Source organism: Polychytrium aggregatum (assembly GCF_025602895.1).
Source record: "Polychytrium aggregatum strain JEL109 chromosome Unknown BJ171scaffold_3, whole genome shotgun sequence".
Classification (NCBI taxonomy): domain Eukaryota; kingdom Fungi; phylum Chytridiomycota; class Chytridiomycetes; order Polychytriales; genus Polychytrium; species Polychytrium aggregatum.
Window position 1 is genome coordinate 707,015 of NW_026516205.1, and position 26,832 is coordinate 733,846.

The 26,832-nt window shown below is 56.5% G+C and overlaps 5 protein-coding genes across 5 annotated transcripts; 1 reads left to right on the forward strand and 4 right to left on the reverse strand.

Annotated features, from left to right (window-relative positions):
• Window positions 1-31: 31 nt before the first annotated feature.
• On the reverse strand, window positions 32-1,164 carry BJ171DRAFT_172264 (uncharacterized protein). Its single transcript, XM_053105973.1, has one exon. The coding sequence runs from the start codon at window positions 895-897 to the stop codon at window positions 124-126; it is 774 nt and encodes a 257-aa protein (XP_052971047.1). The 5' UTR covers window positions 898-1,164; the 3' UTR covers window positions 32-123.
• On the reverse strand, window positions 765-6,399 carry BJ171DRAFT_172266 (uncharacterized protein). Its single transcript, XM_053105974.1, has 5 exons — window positions 5,716-6,399; window positions 4,706-5,402; window positions 2,306-4,536; window positions 2,033-2,162; window positions 765-1,859 (listed from the first exon to the last, which is right to left on the reverse strand). Exons 1-5 carry the CDS (start codon window positions 6,028-6,030, stop codon window positions 940-942), a joined length of 4,293 nt encoding a protein of 1,430 aa, XP_052971048.1. The 5' UTR covers window positions 6,031-6,399; the 3' UTR covers window positions 765-939.
• Window positions 6,400-7,160: 761 nt separating this feature from the next.
• Window positions 7,161-14,446, reverse strand: BJ171DRAFT_627024 (uncharacterized protein; the record flags this gene model as incomplete). Its single annotated transcript, XM_053115541.1, has 20 exons — window positions 7,161-7,378; window positions 7,421-7,841; window positions 7,945-8,087; window positions 8,260-8,452; window positions 8,548-8,745; window positions 8,840-9,138; window positions 9,340-9,839; window positions 9,874-10,001; window positions 10,189-10,269; window positions 10,643-10,690; window positions 10,758-10,901; window positions 11,014-11,051; window positions 11,152-11,469; window positions 11,751-11,887; window positions 12,219-12,566; window positions 12,714-12,866; window positions 13,020-13,209; window positions 13,245-13,461; window positions 13,571-13,648; window positions 13,844-14,446. The coding sequence occupies 20 exons, from the start codon at window positions 14,444-14,446 to the stop codon at window positions 7,161-7,163; spliced, it is 4,455 nt and encodes a 1,484-aa protein (XP_052971049.1).
• Window positions 14,447-14,711: 265 nt separating this feature from the next.
• On the forward strand, window positions 14,712-16,544 carry BJ171DRAFT_487996 (meiotic nuclear division protein 1). The gene is made up of 10 exons (XM_053109338.1): window positions 14,712-14,803; window positions 14,923-15,012; window positions 15,111-15,147; window positions 15,256-15,293; window positions 15,404-15,481; window positions 15,568-15,615; window positions 15,698-15,757; window positions 15,849-15,963; window positions 16,042-16,086; window positions 16,239-16,544. The coding sequence occupies exons 1-10, from the start codon at window positions 14,801-14,803 to the stop codon at window positions 16,340-16,342; spliced, it is 618 nt and encodes a 205-aa protein (XP_052971050.1). The 5' UTR covers window positions 14,712-14,800; the 3' UTR covers window positions 16,343-16,544.
• On the reverse strand, window positions 16,545-26,359 carry BJ171DRAFT_488001 (uncharacterized protein). Its single transcript, XM_053109339.1, has 32 exons — window positions 26,216-26,359; window positions 25,342-25,999; window positions 25,194-25,266; window positions 24,992-25,121; window positions 24,671-24,901; window positions 24,434-24,557; window positions 24,289-24,364; window positions 24,094-24,192; window positions 23,798-23,986; window positions 23,458-23,548; window positions 23,259-23,357; window positions 23,015-23,166; window positions 22,794-22,828; window positions 22,500-22,609; window positions 22,274-22,416; window positions 22,109-22,200; window positions 21,898-21,971; window positions 21,703-21,803; window positions 21,477-21,565; window positions 21,187-21,350; window positions 21,005-21,079; window positions 20,724-20,917; window positions 20,511-20,598; window positions 19,123-20,425; window positions 18,707-18,972; window positions 18,452-18,625; window positions 18,161-18,325; window positions 17,937-18,071; window positions 17,696-17,801; window positions 17,212-17,591; window positions 17,021-17,124; window positions 16,545-16,862 (listed from the first exon to the last, which is right to left on the reverse strand). Exons 1-32 carry the CDS (start codon window positions 26,270-26,272, stop codon window positions 16,781-16,783), a joined length of 5,859 nt encoding a protein of 1,952 aa, XP_052971051.1. The 5' UTR covers window positions 26,273-26,359; the 3' UTR covers window positions 16,545-16,780.
• Between the last annotated feature and the right edge of the window lie 473 nt (window positions 26,360-26,832).

The window sequence follows — 26,832 nt, forward strand, 5'->3', positions numbered from 1 at the left end:
CCTGTATGTTGAGGAGTGGGTCTGTGTGAATCCTGGGACAACCGAACCAATGTTATTTGAACGACGACGGATATATTCTTTTCCACAAAGCGTGACGGAAATGGATCGAGGGAAAAGCATGGCCTAACGACACTCAAGGGACAGGAAAGAAAAAAAAAGGGGGGGGGAGAAGAATAATGGACTGACGGAGGGGGGAGAGCCATTGCAGGTGAATGGACGGGGTGCAAGATAGTAAGGCTCTGGTTGCTTTGCTTTTTTTTTTTTGTTGCTTTTGTTGCTGTTATGTTTGAGATTATTTTTGAGGAAAAGGGAGAGAGGGATGATGACCGGGGGTACTATCGGGCAAAACAAGAAGGGAGCTGAAGGCACAGACGCTGGAAAGTGGAATGTGGCGGAGGAGTTGTGGTTGGGGGTGCGATGCGATAGAGCAGTGCCGCACGACCATGGTGACAACGACCAAGCCGACACAGGAGAGTATGGAACAGCCAGAACAAACCAAGTGGAAGAACGAGCGAAAGGGGGGGGTGATATGATGTCAAGAAAGTTGGATGATGGAAAAGAGGAGCAACGGCACGGCAAGCTGCGATGAGATGGAGGGCAGAGACACGAGATGTGCGTCGGTCGCGGTGCAATGACGTATGCCCATGTCGGTTGGAGAGTGTCGGTTGAGCCGACCAAATCTTTGCTTGATTGATGCCGGCGATGGGAGGAATGAGGAGCAAGGAGGGAGAGGGGAGGAAGGGAATGACGAGGAGTTGAAGGGGAGGAGGAGGAGGGCATCGGCGGTGCCACATGGGGCTGGCAGGGGCACCAGCTTGGTTGATTCGGCGTTGCTAAGGATCCAGGCATGGGCTCGGTATCGGTCGTGGAGGGAAGGTGGAGAGGGGGGCACGTCATCCTCGCCAGCTCAGCCGACCAGCATGTTCTGCCGTTGGCGTCCTACTTCTTTTGACCCGAGGCGCTGAAGCGGGTGCTAACACCGTTCCAGAGGTCGGACATTCGGCTCGATGTCGAATTGCTCAGCCGAGTCGACGACGATCCCCGTTCAAACCGCGGCGGGTCTTCTTCCGAGATGACCCAGTCACTCCGCCGCCCGGTGTATCCGAGGGCCGACGAAGGTCGCTGGGAGACCAACACCTCGTCGTGGTCGGACGACGAGACGTTCATGGGCGACTCGCTCCGCGGCATGCCCGAAAGCGTGGTGTGGCTGCCGTTGCCGCCGGCACTGCTGTTGCGCTCCGCATTCTGGCTCTTGCCCATCTTGAGGAATGCCAGACTCTTTGCTCGCCGGACAAAGCTCTGCTTCATGCCCACAAATCCAGCGGCAGCCGCGCCTTCGTCGGCACCGACCATGGGGTTCTTGTTCTGGCTGATCGAGTTGCCTCGGCGCGAGCGCGTTGTTCCGGGCACAGGCGCTGCGTTCAGAGGAGGATGGCAGAGATCCTCGAGGTTGAGGGGCCGATCGGCATCCGTAGGGCCACTGGAGCCAGATGTGTGGCGGTCCTCGTAGATGGTGTTCATCTCGCGCGCGGTCGGGGCCGATGCCAGCGACACGAGCGGGCCAGTTTCCTCGAGCCGCTGGATCGATGCGCGGAAGGCGGCCGAGCCTGTGGTCGATCGTGTGGGCATAAACTGGATCTGCTCCTGCAGAGGAATAATGTCATGGCGGTTCTCCACCAAGAAGCGCAGGCCCTGGACCCACTGCTGGTAGTCAAACCAATTCGTGGGGACAAGCAGAATATCGCGGTATGGGGTCTCGATACGGATGGCGTGATTAATGTTGGGAGGGAAGTTGCGACGCTGGGGGCCATCGAGGGTAAGGTGGATGTCGGAAGGTGTCGACACCGAGACGATGCAAGCTGGCGGGTGGCAGAGGAAGTGGGGGGGGGGGCAAATGCTGTTAGGATCTCAAGATGAACACGGGGTGGCAAATGCCAAGGCGCCGAGGGACCTCCTTTCATGCCCCATTTCATGCTCCCTTTCATATACCCTGCTCGCCGCTCCCGCCATGGAGTTGGGGCTGGCGACATACCTGTTTTGGCCCCAAGTCGCTGGGTTCCCTGGCTCGGCGGCTTGACGGCCCAGTTCAGCGTTCGACTGAACGGATTAACCCAAAAGTAGCGCAGCTTCGGGTTCTTGCCGTGGCGGTTATATTTTTGGAACTGTCGTCGCCCAAGGGCAGGAAGCACACCTCGTTTAGCAGCGGATATGGGAGCACGAGTCGCAGCCGGGACTATGACGGAGAGCCTGGCAGCGAGCGAGCAAAACGGCAAGCACAGGGGTCGGTCAGGCCGATTGGACTTACCCACGAGCCAATAAGGGTATACGTTAGCGATTCCAATATGAAGCTGTCATCGGCAGCGGCCACGTCGCCCGGAAGGCTGACCTCGTGCGAGGTCTTGGAGTGGACCGACTTGGACGTATCCGATTGCTGGCTGGGCACGGCCGAGGAGAGCGGCTGCGGGTAGCGTTCGACAGGGACGTTGACCGTAGGCGTTGACTTCTTGACCGGGGTCCGCGAGGTCTTGGTGGTGGTGGTCTGAGTGGTGGTGGTGGTCTGCATCACATAGGCCTCATAGTAGACCTCGGTGGTCGAGAAGGCGGGCTCGATCTGAGAGGGTTGTGGCGGCGGGGTTGACTCGCGGACAATGACGGCGGTAGTAGGCTGCTCCCACGGTTCCGTCTGAGTCTCCTGCTCGACGCACTTGGGCCGAGAGCGAGACAGGCCAAAGGTGTCGATGGACAGATCGCCCTTGGCAACCTCAGGCTTGGTATCCTTCATCCATGCCTCCAGCGTGTCTTCATCCAGGACGTTTGAGAGGCGAACGGCAACACTGGGCGGGCGTGGCGCTGGCACTGGTACTAGTACTGGCACAGGTACCGGTACCAGTGCCGAGTCGCTGTTGGTGGATTGCGCGAGCCAGTCATCAAAGACCTCGGCACTGGGTTCCGGAAGGTGCGTAGCGGCCTCGTGGGGCCCGGAGACCACCACCACACTGGCGGCGCTGTGCTGGTCCGTGGCGGCGCTGGCACCGTCCTTTTCATCAATCAGGAACTCGTCAAAGGCCTGGATGGAGCGGATCGTGGCGGGGTGCTGGGGAGAGTCGGTCAACGACGGGTTGGTGCAGTCGTCTGACCGGGTGATGGCGCAGTCAAGCAACGAGGGATGCAGCGAGTGCTCGCTGACAGAGGTGCGGAGCAGATCCGAGTCGGGGTTGAGGATGGTGGACTCGGACGGAAGGCCCTCGAGGGGGCGGGGCAGATCCGGGCCGTCGTGTTCGTCCAGGCCATCGAGACTCGAAAAGGCGTTGCCGAATTTGCTCAGCTCGTCGCCCAGCGAAGGCAGGTTCGGGTCAAAGTCATAGTCTGGCTGGAGCGACTGGCGGCTGAGCGTCGAGACATCGCTGCGGAAGCTGACCGAGTAGTTTGACTTGCGGTGCATAGAGAGCGATCGCGGGTTCGACGCAAAGGTGGCGATGGAGCTGGGCCGCTTCTGGGCCAGTGCCGATCCGGCAATGGGATTGTTGGGGCAGGACTCGAGATGCTCAACGATGCGGCGGACGCGGCCTTCGCCCTCGAGATCGATGATTTGCTCGCAGTGGCAGCGGGCGGGCTTGGGCTCGGGTGACCGTGGTTCGGAGGCTCGGAGGCCCGCAGCTGAAATGTCAAAGACAGCGATCTCGTCGCTGACTGTGGGAGCAGGAGGGATGCGATAGGGGGCGGAAGACAGCGTGGGATCGTCCGACTCGCTGATGATGTCCAGGCGGGAGGCGCTGCTGATACTCAGAGACCGCCCTTGGTTCGGGACCTTCAAGGGGTGCTTCGGCCGCCCATCCTCTTTCCAAAGGAGCCTGCGCTCCGAAGTCGAAGTCGGGGTCGTAGTCGGGGTTGTAGCTGCGCGGTCCTCGACCTGGTCGCGCGATGAAATGGCGGAATCGCTTTCAGCAGAGTCGAGGAGTTTTTCGATCGTGCTCATGGCATCGACGAGCTGCTGCCTGAGCTTCTGCTGCTCCAGGGTCAGAGTTTGCTGCGACGTTTCGTACTCGCGGATCCCGGCGCGGGCGTAGGCCAGGGCGGCGTTCAGGTTGTCGATAACGAGCAAGCTGGCCTCGCCCCGGTACAGGCCCTGAGGTGCGGAGCCGGCTGAATCGCCACCAGAGACAAACGGCGAAGAGCGGCCCTGCATCAACTCAAACCGAGAGGACGCAGACCGCAGCGGCGAGAGGATCTGGCCGTCCTTGAGAGCCTGGTCCTCGTACTTTTGCAGCTGGTCGATGCGCCGCCGCAGGAGGCCAATGGTGTTGGCGGCACGCGTCGTCTCGACAGACAATTGGTTCTTGAGATGGATTTGGATCTTGATCAAGGCATCTTCTTTGGCCTTTTGCTCCTCCAGCTGGATGTTGAGCTGGGCATTGAGCTTATCCAGCTGGCTGACCTGCGTCGTTCGCTTGGCGCGATCCTTCTCGAGTTCCTTGATCTGCTCTTCGGCCTGCTGCTTCTGCATCTCCAGATTGTAAAAGTTTTCGTCGGAGCGTCCTGAAAGACGGAGCAAAGAAGGCAAGAGATGGTCGGGGATGTGAGGAGTTGGTCGGGATGATGGAGGGTGCGCCGGAGTACGACGACTACGGTGCGTTGGGCGAGCTGAAATAACAGAGCCGTATCCATATGATAGGACATGGACAACCCAGTGATTACGAATACATACTCAGAGCCTCACGGTCCCGCATGCACTGCTCCTCAAGACTGGCGAGATCCATCTGGAGCAGCTCGATCTTGTCCATCGACTCATCCAGCAGCTGGCGGGCCTCAATATATTGCTGCTTGAAGGAGCGTGCGCACTCGAGCAGATTGAGATCGAGGGTGCTCAGCTTGTCGGTCGACTCGAGCTCCAGCCAAAGGTCTTTCTGGATACGGTTGCGACGCGGGGTGATCAGGACCTGAGGGCTGCCGGTGCCGAGCCCCTGGCTGGTGCTGAGGGCGGTTTGCTCGTCGACGGGTGACTCGGGAGGCGAGTCGGCGGCGATTCGAGGAGGCTCGTTGGCGGCCTTGGCCAGGCTCGAGCGCATGGCTTTGAAGCCGCTCTCGAGATACTTTGCGTTGTCTTCGGAGCTATCGTCCGAGTCATCCGAGTCGAGCGAGTTGAAGAGGGGCTTGGCGACATAGGGCTCCTCAAAGCGGCTGCCGGTGGGAGAGGCCGACCGGAGCTGGTAGCTTGCGTTGCTTCGCCTCTTGATCTCGGGGCTGTTGGCCTGGGAGAGCTTGCCGACGAGATCCTTGACGGAGGTGGTGATTGTGTGGATGTCGGTGCGGATGGCCTTGAGCTCGTTCTTCTTTGGAGAGCTCTCCATGTTTCGGCTGGCGGCGCTTTGCAGACTCTCGAGATGCTGGATCCGGGCGGCCATCTACAGAAACCAACGAGACAACGGCAAGTGTTGGTTGGAATGAGTGGAGCGGCAGCGATGGAACGATGGTGCAGAGGCAATGAATGGAAGAATGGTGGCGGAAGCAAGGCTGGGCGAGAAAAGCCAACGAGGGAAAGGCCATAGCAAAACGCCGATGCAAAAAGACAGGAAATACAGAGTGGCTACAGATGCCGCTGCTGCACGGGCAGCCGAATCCAGCCGGCGAACCGACAGCAGCATCGAGTCCAGCAGCAACCAAGCGGAGGGCAAAGGATCTCTGGCCGAAACACGCCAATGGAGTCGACAAGCTCACCTGCTCGATCTGGTTCAAGAGGTTCTGACCAGCGGTGGCCGCCAGAATGCACTCTTGCTCCTTCTGCTGGAGATCCTGGTGCAGGGCAGCATTCTCTCGCTTGAGCAGCGATAGAGGCGAGTCGCTCACAATGTCGATATACGCGTTGGCGGGGTGTCCACTGTTTGGGACAAACGAGTGCGTTCCGTTGTAGCTGTAGCTTCGATGCATTCGGGTATTGGTGTCTCGGATGTGCCGAAGCGACATGGGCTCAGGCAGGCGGGAGGGGCGAGAGCCAACGGGATCGGAGACCCCAAGGTTGTTTTGGGGACTCATTTGGGCGGGAGATTGAGCGAGCCGAGCAAGAAGACCGACCGGCAGGCCGATGGAGGGAAAGGAGGGTGAGCAGCGAGAGGGAGGTGCGGTTGGCGCTGCAGATCAGCAGGGCAAGACGCTCCAAGAAGGAGAGCGGCCCAGGGACGACGGTGTGTGCCGGACGGACGGATGGACTCTCGGCCGCAGATGGTCGGGCAGAGACGAAGCCGAGACGAGGGACAGATCCAGCCAAAGCGAGCGACGGACACGCAGAAAAAAAAAACGACCGACAAAGGAATGCCCGGGGGACGGCAGCGACGACGAGGATGAGGTGTGGACGGCCCTCCCAGACCAGAGCGAACGATCCGGGACGAGGGGAGGAGAGACGACGGGCGGACAGCCGCCGGGACGGTGCAGCGGCTATATAACGGGGGCGGGTTGTCGGTGCGCCGCTGTCGTCCGCGGTTAAGAGGTTGTGCGTGTTAACGACGATGTTAACACATTGGAGTGTAATGTACACATTGGAATGTAATGCACACAACTGGAATGTAATGCATCGCAGCGAGACGCCTTTCCTTCATCGCCATCCGCCGCGCACAGCCACAGGCCGCCAGCAACAGCAACAGCAACAGCAGCGCTCAGTGCGGCTGTCGGGCTGCTCAAACAACGGGCGATGCACTTGGCGCCTGGATGTGCTCTTGGACATGAACACTCTTGCCGAGATGGTGTGGGCGATATTATACATTTATCACACACAATCAACCAACAACTAACAGCTAGCAATAGCACTAACACCAACTATCAACAGCTAACACCAACTATCAACAGCTATCAACAATTATCAACAGCTAACACCAACAACAGCACAAGGCGCCGGTTCGGGCACCCGTATTTGCTCGCCCGCTCGCTCATCCTCGCTCACGCCCGGTCGCACATCCGTCCGCTTTTGGGCGCGCTACTCCCTCAGTCGCGCCACCCAAATGTCTCGTCGCTCCGGGCTCGGCGCGCTGAAGCACATGGTCTCGCCCTTCCTGAGGGCAACCTCGATGAAGAACAGGTTTCGGGCGTCTGGGCAGGCCAGATCCGGCCAGGCCGAACAGTGCCCAGCGCCGTCCAGCCATCCGTCCGGCCGGTGCAAAGTTCAGGTCCGGTTAGTCCGGTGGCGGCAATGGAGGAGTCGGGTCAGCCGCTGCCGCTGATCCATATGCATCCATGACTGCATCCCACTGGTTCCCACTGGTTCCCACCGGCTCCCACCCGTTCCCACGCAACCCCTCATCCGCCGTATCGCCGTCGGCTGCTTGGGGTCCTGCCATCGACAGCCGTGAAACTGCAAAGTCGTCGGCCTCCGTCGCCACCCAGCCTCGATCTGCCGTTCGTCCGCACCCCGTCTGCACCCCTCTGTCCGTACCTTCGCGGTCTTCCAGCACGCCGCATTCCAAAAAGTCGCGCAGGTACATCTCGCGGTACTGGAGCAGCTTGGTCGCCTTGCTCGGTCGCCCGGCTCGTGCAAACAGCGGGCTCCATTCCTCGTCCTTCTCGTAGTCCACCAGCGGCACGACCCGTTTCTGCGGCTTGACCACCACGATGCAGTCGTTCAGCAAGTACAGATACACCGGCTTGCGTCGCTTGATCGCCCCCCGCAAGACGCACTTTGAAGGATCCTGGGCGTCTGCGCCAACGCCTCCGGACGAGGAGATCTTGAGCTTCTCGACGGGGTCCATCAGCACCAGCAGTTGCTTGGAGCGGAGAGCGACCTGTCCATGGCCATCGGCGGCAACGTTTGTCAGACCGGGCATGAACGTCGACACTTCTGCGGTCGACGTCGAGCACTCAACACACGGCAGTCCACCTCCGTGTGCCTCCGTTGCTTTCACGCGTCGGAGATGTGGGATCGACATGGATCTGTTGGCAATGTCGTCCAGTCCAACTCACCGAGGGCGGCAGATCGGCAATCTGAAGCATCATGCCAAACAGATTCCGCGTGCTCTTCATGCACACGCTCAAGTCGTTCTCCAGATTTGTGACCGCAAAGGCGGCATATTCGGTGTGCTGATTTGGCAACGCTTCCGCGAGCTCTGGGCAACCGAAGCCGCCGCCATCAGCAACTCAACACCACCGCCATCAGCAACCCAACACCACCGCCATCAGCAACCCAACACCACCGCCATCAGCAATACATCAAAGGAAGCAGCACCGATGCATCGCAAACCAAAGCTGTGCCTCCACATCGATGCAGTACCGGCGTACCTTGCAGCATGTCCCTGTACTCGCCGCTGCGCCGGATGGGAAGCGTGAGCATCTCCAGGATGGATTTGTCTCCCAGAACCGAGGCGATATAGTCGCGAAACTTTGGGTTGTCGACCAGGCATCTGTGGGTCTCCCAGAGGCTTGCTGTCAGGTGGAACGAGTAGTTCATGTACAGCGACTGTACAATCATGCTCTGCCATCCAAGCAATTGAAAGTGGCAGTTGAGCCATTCGAGACACGACCGTACGACCAGTCGAGTTGCCATTTGCTATGCACTCGTGCCCTCACCTTGCTCCACACAAACGCCGATATAGAGCTCTCGAAGGTGTGGTCGGTGCAAGAGCTCATGCACAGCTTGAGCGACTGCAAAAACTCCAGATGAAATGTGTGGATGGAGCTGATCGGCGAGAAGATTGATTTGACTTGGTCTTCTTTGAGAATGGCATGTCGCGTCTGGCCGCTTTCCATGAGTGGCCGCAGTGCCCCCTGTGCAAGCCCGGGGTTGTAGTTATGATGACAGTATCAACCGGCTGCGGAGACGATGGGATCGACAGGAATTGCGGTTTCCAGCCCAGATCACACTGCAGCACTTCAAAGAGTCGAAAGATTCCCTCTGCCCAGGTCTACTCTGCCAAGCACTCGCCTCCATCAGAAACTTGAGGTTGGATATGTATCCGAACTCTGATGAAAACAGCTTGTCCAAGATCTTGAGTGCGCGCTGGTGTTTGGCTCGCGCAGGCATGTTGATGTGGCCGAGCAGGGACGTAAACGCATCCGAGAGCTTCTCGGCCACAACCTCGGGCTGAACCACTGCAACTCCCTTGCCCAACATGCTCTGGATCTTGGACTTGGCGACGTAGATTTGAGGGGTCCGGTCACCTGAATGAAGCGAGCATGATTGTGGCCAGTCCGTATGGCTCCTTCAGCCATCTGTGTAAATCACTTGATTGCATAGCAGCCACGGGTGAACACGACGCTTGGGAAGGACCCTCCCGAACGCACATTCTCATGGACGATTCTCCTGATGTGCCGACATGGGCTGGCCATGAGTCCGGCAAACTGCACATCGGGTCCACAGACCTCCATCATCCTGCTGATTCTTCGAAAGAGACACAGATACCGAGTGCGGCTGCTGCTCTGGCGCTCCAGTGCTCGTGTGTGTGTTGATGTGCAAAGTGCGGTTGGTGACCAAGGGACGCACTCCAGAGCCCATGACTGGGACGGCCTTGACGGGAACACAGCTCTGGATGACCCGGGGCTTTTTGATCGTGATCCTTGGGTTGATGTTGACCAGATCCGAGCGAATCGTGGCCTTGGCGATGTCGGGGATATCGGGTTCCGAGGTCGTCGGGGTGGCGGCTGCCTCGATGACGACAGTCGCCTTGTTGTAATTTGCCCACCAGTCACCTGGGTCCACCTCACTACCGTATCGGCGTGTGTGAGACGAGAATACAAAATTCGAGCGACGGTGTTTAGTAGCCTGCAGCAGCCATTGAGCCTTGGCGGTGGCGCAGAGTAGTTGCTCTGGGACATTGTCGGCGCTGGCTGTAAAGCCATCCAAAACGACAGCACCAGCATGGCTCGTGCCAACGAGGTTTGTCGCGAGCCCTTCACCTCTTTTTGCTGCTTCTCTTGTCGTTGAGATTCAGCCGGAAGGTCTCAAGCGAGACCTTGATAATAGACTTGTCCTTCTTGCACTTGGAAATGAAGTCGTGCTTCAGAAGATCCATGGCAGTCGGTCGCTAGAGAAAAGATCCCGATACCACGCAGATACTGTTGTCAATCGGCCACTTGATCATGAAGAGTGGTTTGCCCAAGCGCATCGGCAGCCAGATTCACGGAGCATCGGCTCTGATCTAGATCGCGATGGCCCGTTTTTGTCGAACCAGCGCCGGATTATACCTCGGAGGGGTTCTTTTTCAGACACACTCGAACAAAATCGTGGTACTCTGGCGACCACTCCGACCCCTCGAGCTGCGGTGGCGGCGAAGTTGGGATTTGGTACAGGACCTAAATTTGGGGAGAGCGCTTCATCTCAGACATGGGATCATCCACTGACTTTGGCTTCAGTCCGTTCCTCGCCACCAATCGATGCTTGCAACGATGGGCTGGTGAGGCCGTGCAGACATTACCTCCATAGGATGTCGGTTGCTCTTTGGTGGCGCCCCCATCGCCAACTCGATAGCCATGATGCCAAGACTCCAGATATCGACCTGAGCAGTTTCGGATCACATTCGATCGGACAGGTTTACTTCAGCTTGCTGTCGGATTGCCTCGCAGCATACACTCTCGCAGAAGGCAGGGGCGACAGTGCATCACTCCAATCCATCGTCATTCATAGATGTCATGCCAAACCACTGCCGCCGCCGCCGCCGATACTTACTGGACAGCCATAGGGCTGGTTCTGGACGATTTCAGGAGCCATATAGAGCTGTCGCAGTCAAGGATAGCCGGCCAGCCAGCTCAGTCTCTGTTTCTGCTGATTCGGCGCCACATACTTGATCACAGACCGACTCGTTCTGCGCACACTCCCCTCCCCGGAGCAACGACAGCGGCTCGGTATGCATTACCGGTGTCCCGACGAATGTGGTCCGCGAGGCCCGGTCGCTGGTGAGTTGGGCGGCAACGCCAAAGTCGGCGAGCTGGGGGGGGGGAGGAAAGAGGATGGTGCAGTCGGTTGATTTTGCTGTGTTATCCCCAGGATACAATACCACACCGTCGCTCCACTCCGATGGACAGCGGTTCTCAACAAACCTTGAGCGAGCCCGTGTTGTCGAACAAAACATTGGCCGCTGCAATCATGAGGAATGCACATCATCAGATACCGCCCCGTGCACGCCAGACCGTTGTGGAGCAGCGTGGATGAGTCGGTCACGAACTCGAGACTCAAACCTTTGATGTCCCGATGGATCTTTTTGTTGCTGTGCATGTACTCGAGCCCGCGCAGCGATTCCCGGAGTATGAATCCGCACTGATCTTCCGTAAGCTTGCAGTTCTTGATCTGACAAAGATGGAGAGCCATCAGCTTCGATGCCGAAATTGGGTAGTGTGTCGGAAAGCTCTTTCTCCCTCCCACATAGAGCCCTATCTCAATTGGATTTGCGTTGCTCCTCTCTTCTTCCTTGCCACTCCGCGGATGGTCCCCCCCCCAGTAAAAGCCGATGGTCAGACACTTGCCAGCTCCTCTGCTGTTCCTCCTCCAAGGTACTCCTAGACAACGGGTGGTATTAGCCAGCAACGGTACAATGAACGGGGCTAAGCTTCCAATCGCAGTATCTGTCTCTCACAACCCGCACTTGGCTTGCCCTCCATCACAAACCATTGCTATAGCCAGTTTGTTATTCCACATCCATGATCCTGGAATGGGGAGGAATCCATGCAACTGAGTAGCACGAACATCCTTTCAATAGCCAGACCATCAAAAAAGGGGGGCACCAACACCGAATCTCTCACTCGTGCTACAGCGAACTGATCTCCTCTGCTGTCCATACCAAAGTACTGTGCCAGATGCGGTGACTGACACTTGGCTTGGAAATCAACCTCGGCCAGCAAATCTTCAAGGTCGTCCGTGGTTTTCTCGAGGTCGATGATCTTGAGGGCGACGATTTGCGGACCACTTTTGCTCATGCTGGAAAAGTGCATCGGTCCGTGGTCGGTGTGTATTCCGCATAGACGCCATGGGAATCGCCACGAGAGCAACAGCAGGAAGCATGGCGAGTGGTCAGCGACAGAAAGTAACCAGATGGGGCAACGGGGATCTGGGCATGGCGGAGGAATATGCTTGCATGGGGTAATACAACGACAAGCTCCAGTTGTGATGGTTCTGTAGGCATTCCGGTGGAGGTATCGACCAGCAAACGCTCGCTGGTCAATACGAGTCGTCTGTGGTCTGCTCTCTCACCGCCTTTGACACCGAGCGCTTTGGCCCTGGTGCATCACCGTCCAATTCGAAGACTCACGCTCTGTATATCTCTCCATAGGATCCTTCGCCGACCTTCTCGATCAGCGTCCACAGCAAGAGATAGTCCGAGAACTCGGGTTTGATGACCACGGCCGATTTCTTGGTGCGCATGGTCAAGCGGCTGTTGGTGATGCTCGACGGCGTCTTGGCCGAGCCCTGAGAGGCACTCAGAGGCGTGATGCTTTCGGCCATCTCTTCGTCAATGATGCTATCCTCGTCGTCGCTCATGTTGGTGGAGGCTGGCGAGAGCTGCCGCTTGGGGATCTGAGACTCGGTGGAGGGCGAGTCCTTCGCCGGGTCTGCTCGAGCAAGCGACGCAACTGTGATCTTGGGCAGGGTCGGCAGCCTTGGGAGGGGGGCAAAGTTCACACAGCCGAGTGAGCCAAATGACAGCACCGACAAGCGATACAGTCCAACTTGGCTCGTTGCAGGCACTGGCTCGGACTCTCTGTCTATTTGGCTCGTCTCGGCACCGTCCGCTGCTCTGAACTACCCTTTGTCGATGGGACTCTTGTCCACGGCCATTTTCTCGAATGCATCGCGGACGTTGCTGAACTTGGACGGCTCCATTGCAGGTTGACAGAGAGGATAGATGGATGGACTGCTAGGCTGCTGCACTGCTGCACTGCTGGAAGCGGGCAATGATCTGGTGCTGGGGCAGCACCAGGCCAACAACTGTATTGCGTGGTCGCTGCCGGACCCGTCCACTGAGCCTGCCCACAGCACACCTCGACAGCTCCCCCGATTTCGACAGTCCCGATCGGCAGCGTTCGAGCACTGATTGGCGAGACACAATCACTTCTCAGGACAAGCACCCGCCTCCCACAGCGACGGAACAATGCCGGGAATGCCCGACGGCAGGGCATCCAGAGCATCAAGGGCAGACAGAGATGTCGCCTGACGCTTCTGCGACAGAGCGCAACGCAGGATACTGTCGGTGTTGACGATGCTGTCGGCGTTGTCGGTGTTGTCGGCTTGCGGGCAAAGCACTACTGCTTTGTCACCTCTTTCATCTCCCTGCTACTTTGCTCGGCCGGCGATCCAGACAGATCTTCGTTCTCACGGAGCTGGCTTTCAATCGAGTCGTACGCAACGTCGAGTCTCGCCTGATACTCTTCGGTGAGATCCCGTCGGAACTGGAACCTGGGCGCTGACCCGAGGCTTCCTCTGTGAGAGATCTGAATCGCCACCAGTTGCCGGAGGTGTGGTGTAATTTCATCCAGCACAATTTCCAGATTGGCCTGTGGGACGGCTCGTCAGCTTTCTGGTGCAAGCAAAGAGCATATCCGACCCAAATCATGCAGAATCCAGGCAACCGACAGGCAGTCGTGCGTGAGGCAGCTCGCCTACCAGCTCCAGCGGCTCCGTCTTGGGGTCCATCGGCTTCCACCAGATCACGCACACCTTGTCGGTCGTCGACAACGTCATCTGCAATGATAGCACGCCCGTTCATAGTGACGACAGTGAGCCGACTGTCAAAGGCGAACAAACTGTCCATCGCCCGGCGGCACATTGTGCTCCAACGAGGCATTTGATTCGGCACTTGGCCGGTCGTCTGTCTCGTACAGAATCGCCAATGCCAAGGGTGTTGATGGCAAATACCCGGGCGTCAACGACACTTACCTTGGAGACGTACCACTCCTGCGAGCGCATCTCGACTCCCAGCTTCGACTCCCGGACCATCTCGACGACCTCGCGCAGTTGTGCCAGCCGCTTGCCCTGCCGTTTGGCAACTGCCCGCGGCAAGGATTGGGGATCGCCGGCCTTGGTCGGCACCGGTCGCATGGCCTTGGCGACGCTGATGGTCTGGTTCGGGGCGTTAGTTGTTCGCTCGATGGTGACGTCCAGCTTGCGGTTGTCAAAGAGATGGCGATCGGGGCCACGAACGTAGTGGGTATCGAGAATGTTGCGGGAGTCTATGTCTGCGGTTTCGTCTTCAGCGGGCTTGTACAGCGGCAGAGAATTCGACTGATCCTGGCTCTGGCTCTGGCTCTGGTTCTGACTCTGGCTCGAGCGACCCACATCTGCTCGGCCGCCGTTCTTGAGATTGGCCGAGAAATCTAGCAGCAAGTCTCGGCCACTGCGCTGCAAGACATGCGAGAGAACCGAGAAGGCTGATCGCTGGACGAGGCGCGGGACGGCAGCGCAGAATGCCGTTGGTATGGCTGGGACCGACCCGGCGCGCTTGCGGACGATGCTTGCGAATGATCTGCAGGACAGTGACATGGCGGGGATGGAGATGGGCGCATGAGAGCAAACCAAGGCGATCTGGCATGAGCGACACTGTTGTGTGTTTGTCTCCGCAAGGGCAAGGGCAAGGGCAAGGGCAAGGGCAAGGGCAAGGGCAAGGGCTGGGGTTGGGGTTGGACTGGGCGGCGTCGATTGGCTGCTGGACAGGGCCAATCGCAGGAGCGCCGACTGCGCAGTGCTGGATCGCTTCGCTGGGCTTGATTGCCGTCCGCCCACCCCATCCTCAGGTTCCCCGCCCACTCCTCAAGACGATCAAGACCACCAAGACGATCGCACAACCCCCGTATCGCACAATCATCACCCCGACCTCTGAGCAGAGTCAACGACATCATGGTCTGCTTCGTTCGTCTTGGCTTGCATGGCGTCTGTCGCATGCGCAATCCATCCGTGCAAGTGGTCCCGCGCTGCTGACTCACCGACCAAGGAATACGGACGCTATTTCGTCGCAACAGAGCGGAAAGAAGCGCGGCCTCTCGATGGAAGAGAAGCGGACCAAGCTCATGGAGATCTTCTTTGAGACAAAGGACTTTTGGCAGCTCAAGGTACCACCTCAGTGTCCAGCGGACAGGGCCGTCTCAAGTGCGCCCTACCCCCCCCCCTTCCAGCACGAGTGAATGCTGACCTTCTATACATCCTCCAGGAGCTGGAAAAAATGGCTCCTAAGATGAAGGGGATAGGTATGTGCTGTGGCCTTATGTTCATGGGTATATTCATACCCGGCTTTGGATGACCAACGAGCAACCGGGTGCTGGGATCACTCGACTTACGCTCCAGCCATCGTCCAGTCACCCAGTCAGTTAAAGAAGTTCTCGACGGGCTTGTGGTCAGTGCCATTTTACCTCCCAAAAACGATGGACATAAGACAATGGCATCTCAGTCCATCACCTCATTTGGGCTCACTGACCAGCGAGTCTATTCCTATTGCCATCATAGTCCGATGCCATGGTCAACACCGAAAAGATCGGAACCTCCAACTATTTCTGGGCGTTCCCGAGCGCCGGCCTGCAGACGGTGGGTGCAATGATGCGCTATCGATCATTGCCAGCGTATGGCAACTGAATACTGTCTGACATCTGCACTCGGCTTGCGGCCACCAGCGCAAGCGGATCCTGGACGACCTGACATCCGAGCATGCCTCTCTCGAGGTAAGTGGCTTGCTCCCGGCTCGCTCATGCTTCGTGGTAGGTCAGGCATCTATGCTTACTGTCTGTATTATCGATCGAGCAGAAGAAGAAGAAGGAGTTGGATTCGCAGATCGAGGCCGCTCGGAGTGGCCGCGAGGATTCGGTAAGGCATCGGACCTGAGCGATACATAGCGACATCCCATTCAACCTTGTGACTGAGACCCATTCGACCGTGCTCAACGATGCTGTTGCAGGATGAGCGTGACGAGATGCTCAAGGAAATCCAGCAGCTGGAACGCGAACAGGCAGCGTACAAGGACGAGCTACAAAAGTTCAAGGACTGCGACCCGGCCGTGCTGAGGGAGCAAGGTGAGTAGCGACTCGATCGAGGCAATCGCTGGCACCAGGCGCCCCACTGACTTCAATTCCGTGATCCGAATACTCCAGAAAAATATACAAATCAGGCTCGTCTCGCTGCAAACCGGTGGACAGGTATGAGCCGCCACATCGTCTCTGGGGATCGTCTCTGGGGATCGTCTCTGGGGATCGCCGACCGTCCTGTGGCAATTTGACCACGAGGCCGCCACAGGCGGTGCAGGGGCTCCAACGAATGCGCCACTGATTTGCCGACTCGACATGGACAGAAAACATCTTTGCTCTGCAGTCGTACTGCGCGCAAAACTTCAACATATCCTCCCAGCAATTCTATGAATCTTTCGATCTGCCTCAGGACTTTGACACCCTCTAGCCATTCGAACCCAGCCGATGCGTCAGAGGATAGTTCACGCGGCGGCGCCTATCAACCGAAAGTGGAGCAAGGTCGCTGTTCCACCGAGCCGCTGCATTGATTCATTGGCTGTTTCTTCGCCAGCAGCTATGCTGGGGAAGCCGGCCGACTGCGATGTCAACAGCGACGCTGTGCTTTGTACGCCGTTACATTCAAGACCGTAGTTGTGTGGCAGTTATCGCTACAAATACATCGTGCCGTATTTCATTTACAAGTGTACGACCACCTCACTCGTGGTGTCAAGGTGCCCGGATTCTGCTGGTCATTATACAAGCTATCGACCGCACATTCGCCCTCGTGGCGAACGGCGCACATTGGCGCCTAGGCCATTGCCGCTGGCCAGTTTATGGCGAATACGCCAAGGTGGCTATGAGCATCCAAGCTGCTCAGGCAACGCTTTCAGCCCTCCATCATCTTTTCGAAGCTCTGGCCAAGGATCAGGTTGTCATTGACAATGTCTGCCTTGGAGTTGATGCGCACCCTGCGAATGGAATCGCGACGAAAGTACCAGGTGTCTTTGTGTCATCACTAGTATCGGACAAGTGCGGTCGGCCACCGACATGAGCGACCTGTGCCCGTCCTTGGCTCAATACGATGCTGGCCAAAGATATTTTCCTTTCAAGTCAGACATCCACTTACAACGAAGGTCGAGCGGTGCCTGCGGCTTTGTCACTGACAACCTGATGCCATCCCAGTAGCACTTTCCGTTGGATACATTTCTCTGACCAGGATATAACAAAGATCTAGAGAGAATTCAAGTGGAGTTACATATCGCAAAACCAAGCAGATTGACCAGCAACCATTCAAAGATACTTCGCGTGTGACCTTACCAGCTTCCGCTGCGTCTCAAAGATATGCTGCTTGGTCTTTGTCTTCCACGGCTCCCATATCTTGTGCCGCATTTTTCGCAGTCTGAATGCATTGCACAGATCGTCCAGTCGCAGGTAATCGACAACGCTCATGCGAGCTTGGATGTCCTGGATTGAGACCAGATTCTGGGAGCGAGCAACTGCGACAGTATCGTCGGGGATCACAAAGCATTCGCGTGCCCCTTCCGTTTGGTGAAGCGCTGCTCTCGCAGTCGATGGGCGGGGTGGGAGAGCACTTGACCGGCGATGCTGAGCTCTCTTGACGGCAAGCCAGTGCCAATACTCAAATGACAGCTGCAGCATCCGGTGTTGCCGGTAGCGTTGGGCGTCCACATTCGTCGCTGCAGTTTGAGCCCAGAAACCGTATTTACGATTAGAGTTCATGCTCGAGTGCATTCCCGCTAAACACCCGCAATGCTTGCAACCCGATCGCTTGACTACACACCTTGATGGATGTGAAGATGCCACACCCATCGCCGGAAGCTCCTTTGCAGCGCAATTCGCTTTGCAAGACCGCCGATGCTGGCCCAATCTCGCCATACTGTAAAAACCTGGATTCGCAAGGAAAGATCACATCAGTCGGGCTGGACCTCAATCATTTGAGAAAGACTGAATAGATATGCTCACAGTCTCGCAATGTGGCATGGCTCTGTCTCGATGAATCCGGCGGCGCTGCTCTACTTTACCTTTCTCTTGAGCCTGGCAAGCTGCCGTCGCTCGTTTCGCTGGGCAGTACGCTGTCTCCACAGATCGAATGCTGCGGCGACCACGGCTTTCCGATGTTTGGCTTGCAGAGTGTTGACAGACTCCTCATGCTCTCGCTGTTTACGGTGCGAATACGAGGATTAGTCTTTGCATAGAGCTTTGAGCAGATTCTAAACACGATAACAGGCTTTGGTGCACTGCGTACCTTTGCAAGCCTCTGGAAAAGCTTCCACTGATTCCACGCAAAGTGCAATCGCCTCTGAGAACTATGAGAGTCTGCAATCCTCATTCCCATGCTGCGTCGCCATGTTGAGAAGAAGCGTCGCTGGAGAGACTGCTCGATATACACTGCCTGACGGTCTTGCTGTTCCTACTCTCGCAGGACAGATTTTTAGCGATCGCCCAAGCGATAGCTTTCGCTCGCGACGCCTAACGTCGCTCAGCAGCAATGCATTACCACCGCCAAGGAACAATGAGTGCCAGACCTGCCGCTCACCTTCGCGGCATCGACGGCGAGTCGCCACCGAGCAAAGTGCCTACTTAGCACCGATATTCGTGTTTTTCGGGCAATCTTGGCACGATAGTGCTCTTTCCAAACCCAGAGAGAGATGGAGAGCTTTCGATTGGCCTGGGTCTGGGTGAAGAGAATGACCTTTTGCGACTCGCATATCTGAGGGATAGATCGATTGTGCACGTCAGACACTGAGCCATCTACTCATGCCAAAAGTAGACATAGGCGGGTCTAACTCACGCTGGATTGTGTTGTTACGATTTGCCAGTGCATCAAAGCCCTCCGGAGAAGATGGTCCTTATGTAGTTTCTTGACTTTTGTTTGAATCGTGAGCTTCCGCCTCCAGAGATTGAACGCCGCCCTGCAGTTTATCATGTCCCGGAGCACTTCGTTTGTCATTTCGCGGGCATCTGCGGGCCGGCCACCCTGCCGATGAGCGATGTTGACCAACAGCTGTCTTTCATGCGAGCGCAGACGATGGCGATGTTTCACTTTGGATTGCCAGGCTTCAAATCGAGAGGCGCAGCAGCAACCATCGTTGTGCATCCCAGAATATCGTCGAGGCAGCCTCATTAGCATCGAGTCATGTCCCGGAAGCACTATGGGCACAAAAGATTGCTGGGAGGTGCAGCGGGCCCTGCATATTCACACCCTACCATGGAATGCTGCTTTGATGGCTTTGCTGTGCCTTCGTGCTGTCAGAATATCGGCCTTGCTCTCTATCGCTCGTATACCTTGCCGGCAGTGGAAGCCGCTCCTCCATGTGACCCACGCCTGGGCGAGGAAATGGCGCATGTACATCTGATTCGAGAGTCTCTCATTGAGAATGCTTGCCAGTCTGCTATACCATGCATTCCACGATTCGATAACCAGGTTTCTATGATATGTCGCTGCGGCGTGCTGTTCAAGCTGGAGCTGATAAAGTCTTGTCCGCCAAACAGTCACAGTCCACTTGATCGCCTGTTGTTCGTGCCATTCGTCAGCAGCATCTTCCATCTTCCGGAAAGTTTGGTGTTGCTGACGCAGGCTCAGCCATTTTCTGAACCAGGTGCGGGCAATGTGCACCAGAAACCTTTTGGCGGCACAGGATACCACGCGCTTGCGTAATTCGGTTTGGTGTCGCAGCAACTGCAGGAATCGGTGAGAAAGGCGGCTCACCGAGTGTTGGCAAGCGAGATCCCATTGGCGGTCTTCACGTCTTTGCTGCATCGCCAAATCACGGCGAGCTTTCCAAAGCCTCCAGAATCTGGTTATTAGATCCGAGGCATATCGACGGTAGCTGACGTCCATGGACAGGGCGACACGGGTATCCCTGTCCTTCCAGACCCCAAAGCACCTCGCTGTGATGCGACGTTCGCGGAGCTGCGCGGCAACTTCCTCGTTCGCGAAAGCGACTTGGCTTTGGTTATGCCAGGCGGCGAGCGACCGCTTCAGCAAGCGGCTGTCCCATTTTTGGTACATCTTCGAGGCTGCCTTCTCCATTCTTTCCTTCCTTGTGAGTGCGATCTTCCATTTGCGCAGCGCCGATCGGATGGCGTTCGTTTTATCGATCTTGACAGCCTGCTTCTGTCGTCGCATCAGCACTAGTCGTCGTTGCCAAAACGCCATTGCACTTTGTTTTAGATGCTGAACACGGAAGCCATGACTCAGTTCCAGCAGCTGTTTCCGACGGATATTGTATGTTTGCCATCGATCAAAGTATGTCCCTAGGATGTGTGAGTCTCGGATCTTCATGCTCGCTTGTGGTGGGCCTCCAGTTGATGGTAGAGCGCGACTTGAGTAGAGACTGCCAGCTCTGGATGAGGCAAAGAGCGGAAGACTCGAGTGGGCGTTTCCAATCCACCGCTTGCTCGAGTATCCCTGGTATGGATCGCATGCAAGCGGACAGAGGACATCCGTGGTATGTAAAATTCGTGAAATAGTAGACATGCCGCTGAAGGACTTGAGCGAAACGGATGACTGTGTGTAGCCATTATTGCTTGGATCAGAAGCCTTCCGAGAATATATCGCATGCACAGACGATCAAGAGTTACGGCAGGCTCACCATGTTGCACGTATACTGTGGCATGGCGGAGCGATCGCAGTTTTGTCTAAGTCCATGCAAAAAGTGCCCTCCTGGGTCGTCGTCCAGACTGCAAGTTCCAAGCGAATGGGTGAGTCCAGCAGCGTGGCTTGATGGCGTGGTGTCAAATCAGGCGAACATACTCCATGGCGCAGGTCCTTGCCAATAGCCGCCCAATGGCCTATCGCTACATACCCAGCATCCTTGCCTCCACAGATGAGCTTCCGTCGGTATCGCCAGATCCAGTTGCGAAGTACAATTCCCATCAGGCGTTTGAGATACAGTCTCTCGGCCAGCCATCCATTCGAGCTTTCCAGATATTTGTCTCTCCACATCGACCAGATGTGACGCATAAGCTTGACTTTCATCATTCTCTTGGATCGTGCAGCCTGCATCGAGCACATGTCCAGACGCCCTAGTTAGATCGAAGGCTGCGTGAACAGGATACAAGCCAAGCCACGCGACTTGGCTCTTACATTCCAGATGCCGATCCATTTGATAAAGTGCTTTCGCCTGTGCCGCCGACCAAATAATTCCACCGCGGCGTGTTCCTGACGAGGTGTACCATGTTGAGCGGTGAGTGAGCTACTTTGATAAATCTCTTGTATCTCGCGCGCCACCAGCGGCTATCTGTGATATGGATCGGGGTGCACATTACCATCTTTGAGGCCCGGTTTGATTCGCACTTGCTTCTCCACTTGGCGACAAAGAGGCACAGCCGACGCACGCCAGATTGCTGGATCACTTTCCGCTCAATATCAAGCAGTCGCGCGGACTTTTGATACAACAGCTTCCAAATAGCAAAGGACCGATGAACGAGACCTGGGTTTGGTCCGAGCAAAACAGCGGAATGAGACTCGGCACAGTCTCATACAGAGCCCGCGATGCCCACCAACACTGCAACAACTTGGAGGGTGCAGACTCCAAACCAGCCCAAGAGCTTCTTACTCTGCTGCGTCTTGGACTCGATTCTTTTCACGGTTGCTGCATGCGTCCGCTCTTGTGCGAGTCGCACACGCCACTTGTCCAGAACATGGCTGGGACATCAAAAGAGTTAAATGCACTGAGAGGCCCGAAACAGCGTTGTGCTCGATGCTCTTCATCCAGCATCGATGTCCACTGGAGGTGTTTGACAGGGCACCGGCCCTATGAAAAGGCGACAGCGACTGCTTACCGAGCGAGGTTTCCGTGGCGAAAAGCTTTGGCAACCAGCATGGCACGATTCAGTCGCTTGGCCCCGAGCCACCAACGTTGGAAGTAAATCACTTGCAGCCGCTGAGAAAACACACGGTATGTGAAGCCCCATACATTTCTTGTCAGTCTGAAAGCACATTCCGACGGGACTTGCTGGTGATATCTGTAACCGTACCGTCATATGGCTCTCCTGGACCGACTTCAGGCTCGTGTCAAGAGTGCGCATGGTTCTGGTGAACTTGTGCCATGCTGTTTGAGACAAATCGAGTTTCATGTTGGCGACCTGGTGCCCTCAGTGTCCTCGGTGCGCTCGCAATCCCTTTTGCAACGCCCGTACGCAACGTCCACACCTCTTGATGCAAGTTTCTCGACCAGTAATCCCTTACATCTGAAGGAGTTCCATATAAGCTGAGTGCGGCAGATCTCTTGAATCCTTGCGTGCTCCTCCATCATGCGCTGCTCCTTTATCTGGGTGTGCCTGACATCGAAGCAAAAGCGTATTTAGAGCCTTCAAAGTCGCCTGTCGCACAGTATGCATGCAACGAGTATACCTCTGGGTCCAAACTCCGAAAGCGTGATGTTGGGCGTGCTGGACTGCAAACTGGCGAGCCGACTGATCCGAGCAACTATGTGAATCGTGCTCTCGCTTCCACTGCGCAAATGCGACCCGCAAGGTAAACTCGGTTGATTTCGTCTGGAGACCCGGAGCAAATACTACAGCATTAGCGGACCCATATACAAACTCCCCCCTCCTTAATGAGCAGGCATAGTACTCACGCCTCCGAGGGTCCAGTTGGTTTGAATGGCATTCAATTGAGTCCTCCACTGAGCGAAAGCCTGAATCAGGTAGGCTTTGTCCTGGACGCTCACAAACGTAACCAGGCGTTCTGATATTCACACAGACGGTGTGCAATTTTGGAACACGTCATCGGACGATCCATGAGCGGAAAATATGGCAGCGGATCAGTATCAAGGTTTGTCGGACATGTGATTGGAGCACGCAAGTGAATCAAACAAAGCATGGATTGGCGCATTGGGAGACATTCACTCGCACAAAGTAGGAGAGCTTACCCGTAAGCACCACCGAAACATGCCTGTGCACCCTGTGATGATTCAAGCAGCGAGAGTTAAGGAGCACAACAGAGGTTCGCGATGCCAACCATAGATCATATTGTCTGGACTCTGAACTGCACAGCATGGAGGGTGACAGGTGCTCGAGATCCGAATGCGCTGCGGAGCATATCTCCAACTTGGCAGACAACTCGGAGACGCAGGGGCGCTGGAAGGATATGGTCCATGCGGCGAGGGCTCTCTTCTTCTGGCCAAAGGCTGCCACCACAGTAAACGCCTTATATCGTAGAGCCGTCATCCACAATCTTAAGCAGCTTTGCTTGATATTCGTTGAGCGTGCAGCTTGATATGTGCGTAATTTTTCGGCAAAATTCTGCAAGAGTGGGTCGTCTGGATGCGTCAGTGCATTTGCCCATGCCAAGTCCCTGCGGCCAGCATCGTCGTCAGGGGCGATCGGGGTCGTACCTGTCTCGTCCTCAGAGCTCCACTCCAAATGGTCATACTTGTCCGCAACCCCAATACGCTTGCTGCTTGCAGGAACTCGTTCGACTTTCGGTTCAAGTCCTATACGGGCAGTCTACGTAAGCCATTGAATAAAAGTCTGAATTACTGCCATCGCCTTCACCCACACATCGCCCTCGTGCAACCCTAGTGAGATACATACCCTCTTTCGGCGGGCCCAGCTTAGCCATGCCTGGAAAACTTTGCCGGCGCACAGCCGGAGAGCCATGGTCTTGACTCGCTTGCGCAGTTTGCTGTTGGGTGCCGCACACATTGTCAGCTCATAATGAATGCTGCGCCACGGACAGCACATGCTCATCTTCATGCGACAGGATACGACAGCAGGCCCGAGAGAGCGCGTTTGATGGCAACAGCGCTATCAAATGCTGCCTCGCCGCCACTGGTGCGGGTATTATCCGACATGGTCGCTCGGAAACGCGTCCTCCAGACGAGCACCTTATCCATGACAGCTCCGTCGCGGTGGTTCCGGCAGCATCACTTACTATTGCATCGCCCATCGATGAAACGCCTTTGTTTGGGCCTCCCGATCCATGAGCTGATGGAGATACCGCTCCTTGGTGTGCAAAAAGTACCAGTGCTTCCACACCTCGAGGGCCCGAGACTTGGATGCCTTTTCGTGATGGGCAATTGCCTTCTGGTGTTTGTGATGATCGGTCTTTCGCAGCCGAGTTCTGCATTTGGAGCACCAAGATGAGTGGCATTGCGCCTTCTCGCTCATTCAAAGCAGTTCGTTTGCGGCAAAGTACGGGGCAACCGAGCCATGTTCATGGTGCCTTACCTGTCAAGCCACAATCGAAAGAACCGCACGGTACGTCTCGATTCGGACTCGACAGCGAGTCGGCAGTACGTTTCGTCGCGATATCGCTGAACCAGCATCCTACAGTCGTGATGTAGAGAAGCGATGAGCATGTGGCTGCTTCACAGGCACGGGATCGCTTCTCAGGATGAGTGGCCGAGCTGTGCCCATACTGACCTCCTCCTCCAGTGCACAAACAGACGAGTTATGAGATTGAGTTGATTGGTATGGAGGAGGCGATGTCCACGCTTCTCTGTACAAGCACGATCTGGTTAATGAGGTTGTCGCTTGGGCTAGATCCTGTGTATATCGTACTGCTCACCAAGCTTGATCCGCATCCGCCAGACATTCCAGGCTTGGATCTTGAGCCGCTGGGCCCAGCGTCGCTGCAAAATCTCTTGCTTGCTCTGATCGAGCTTCTTGATCCGTGTCTCACTAATCCACATCTACAAGGACAACAGAGGCCGTTCGGAACCAGGTCAAAGGCCGCCGCGCCAGTTCCCATCTCATCAACATGTCCATGTCCGCTGTCTGCCAGCTGTTCGAGAGCCCAGCATACCATCATCGACTCCTGGATCAGGTGAGTATTCTTTTTGATTTGCACAGCCTGGGCGGTCGTGTCCTCCTTCTCTTGGTTTTGAGATCGTGCACGAAGCTTCTGGACCCAAAGCTGGAAGAAGCGCGCTACAGTGTGGGAATTGGCGAACCGGTCGACTGATATCCTGATCTTGACAACGTTCAGTAGCAGTGCGTTGAACACCGCTCGCTTTGCCTGCCAGATGGAAAACTCCTGCAGAAGATATACTTGTTGGCGCATGCATAGAGGCTGATTCGGAGCCCACACTGCCCGAGACGCTCTGTCGGTAGACCCCAAACGTACCCTGATCTGATAGGCCTTATCTCGCCACAGCCTCATCGACCCGCGAAGCTTGCGTTCCTTCCACCACTTGATGGCCACGATCCACATGGCGACCAGGCGCTTGCGTTTGCGCTTTGAATCAATTGCAAAGCTACAGAGGGCACTTGTTAGTCGCCATTGGATCGTCGTCCATGGCCAACCCATGCCGACAGAGTCAGCTCACCTGCGCCAAGAATGGAAAGCCCGAGCAAGCTTGAGCTGGCCAGACTCTCGTGCGTTTCGCGAGTGATCAAAGTCTGTCGGAAGTGCAACAGATTAACGGCGCTGATCATGCCATATGCATTCGTCAGGATGTCTCGCGGCATACGAACCATGTCCTGAGCTTGGATGGAGTCCTTGCCCATCCTCGTTTGGACGCACAGACTTTGAAAGGTCGGTAGGCATGTCTCTGACAGGAGGCGAGGGCTGCTGCATGGCCTGGAGGGTGGAAGCTCGAGCAGACGGTTCGATGATTCCCGAATGAAAGCGATTGGAGTGTCCAGTCCGATAGCTGTCGTCCAGCAGAAAGGTCGAGTCATACACAGGCTCCGGAGAGACCGGAAATGGCCCCACGGCAGGTCTCGACGTCGAGAAGAAATCGTTGTCTGGTGGGAGTCTTGCTGAGCTACCAGCATCTGGAGCTCGAGCCAAATTGTCTGGGGCCAACGTGCTATGTGAAGCGGGGACATAGGCGGACGGATACCCAGCGGACGCCGACATCGCATGGCGGTGCAATGCCTCTTGATGCAGAGGAGGAACTGCGGCAGAATAGTGGCTCGCCGACACAGACAGCCCAGATCGATTTGCTGGAACGGATCGTCCATGGCTGTTTGCAGCGACGGGAGTAATTGCACAGCTTCCGGGAACTGGCACCGAATGCGATCCGAGATGGTTGCCAAAGAGCACTGGTGCCGTGCGGTTGACTGATCGGTCGTGGCGCCTCTTCTGGGATAGGTACTGGCTTCTCAGCGTCAATTCAGGGGACCAGAACTAACCGCATCCCAGAGGCAGTGTGGATTCAAAGGCCGAAATCAATGCTATGGCTATTGAAGCCGCGCCTGCCCTGGATCAGGCACCCATCGACTCAACGGCCGTCGATGCATATTGGTCCTCTGCCCAGTCGCTCCGATACGATCGCCCGAGCAATGTCCTGCGGTTCTGCGGTTCTGCGGCTTGAGCCGGCAGTCAAAGGCTCGCCTGACTCACCATCTTTGCGCTCTCGTATTTATCCCACCATAGGGCGCCGTCGATCTCTCGCTGCATCCTCAGCAGCAGATTCTTGAAGAAGCCCGAAGGCCGCCTCGACGCGTGGGATTCAACAACGGAATCATGAGCCCGGAAGACCTTGAGCATCCCCAGGGTGGACGACGCCTGCAGGAGACTTGAGGACTCTCCATCCAAGTGGGAGTGAGCGAGCGACAGAATCTCATGGAGGATAGCCCAATCTGTCGCGAGATGCTGACGATGAGCACTTCGCCGCCAAGGACAGTTCGTGCGGATGCGGCACACTTTCCCAGCGGCACCGTCGTGAAGCATCGTGCTTACCGTGCTCAGTCAGAGCCGACGAATAGCTATCCATAATTTGCTGTTCGATACCGGCCACGGACGAGAAATCCGGCAAAGGATAAGCGGAAGGTTGATCAGAGCAAAGGCGGCTCGACGGGGCGATGCAGCCCGCGGATCCTCGCCGACAATTGCAACGCCCTTGCGTCTCCGCCAGGATCCAGGCGGATTGGAGCAAGTCGGTCTTGCACAGCTATTGGATGATTTGCCTACAGTGTGTCGCAAAACGAGACACATCATCTCTTTCGGACACACCGTAG

What these genes read in the sequence shown, in the direction of transcription:
- BJ171DRAFT_487996 (XM_053109338.1), top strand. An exon ending in AGGACTTTTGGCAGCTCAAG is followed by an intron (nt 15,013 to 15,110) that starts GTACCACCTCAG and finishes TACATCCTCCAG; the next exon opens with GAGCTGGAAAAAATGGCTCC. An exon ending in CGCTGCAAACCGGTGGACAG is followed by an intron (nt 16,087 to 16,238) that starts GTATGAGCCGCC and finishes CGACATGGACAG; the next exon opens with AAAACATCTTTGCTCTGCAG.
- BJ171DRAFT_488001 (XM_053109339.1), bottom strand. Translation starts at nt 26,272, where the DNA reads ATGCAGCGAGAGATCGACGGCGCCCTATGGTGGGATAAATACGAGAGC. An exon ending in ATAAGGCCTATCAGATCAGG is followed by an intron (nt 24,902 to 24,991) that starts GTACGTTTGGGG and finishes TATCTTCTGCAG; the next exon opens with GAGTTTTCCATCTGGCAGGC. An exon ending in GCGGATGCGGATCAAGCTTG is followed by an intron (nt 24,365 to 24,433) that starts GTGAGCAGTACG and finishes GTGCTTGTACAG; the next exon opens with AGAAGCGTGGACATCGCCTC.
- BJ171DRAFT_172266 (XM_053105974.1), bottom strand. Translation starts at nt 6,030, where the DNA reads ATGAGTCCCCAAAACAACCTTGGGGTCTCCGATCCCGTTGGCTCTCGC. An exon ending in TCTTGAACCAGATCGAGCAG is followed by an intron (nt 5,403 to 5,715) that starts GTGAGCTTGTCG and finishes TGGTTTCTGTAG; the next exon opens with ATGGCCGCCCGGATCCAGCA. An exon ending in GCGGGACCGTGAGGCTCTGA is followed by an intron (nt 4,537 to 4,705) that starts GTATGTATTCGT and finishes TCCGTCTTTCAG; the next exon opens with GACGCTCCGACGAAAACTTT.
- BJ171DRAFT_172264 (XM_053105973.1), bottom strand. Translation starts at nt 897, where the DNA reads ATGACGTGCCCCCCTCTCCACCTTCCCTCCACGACCGATACCGAGCCC.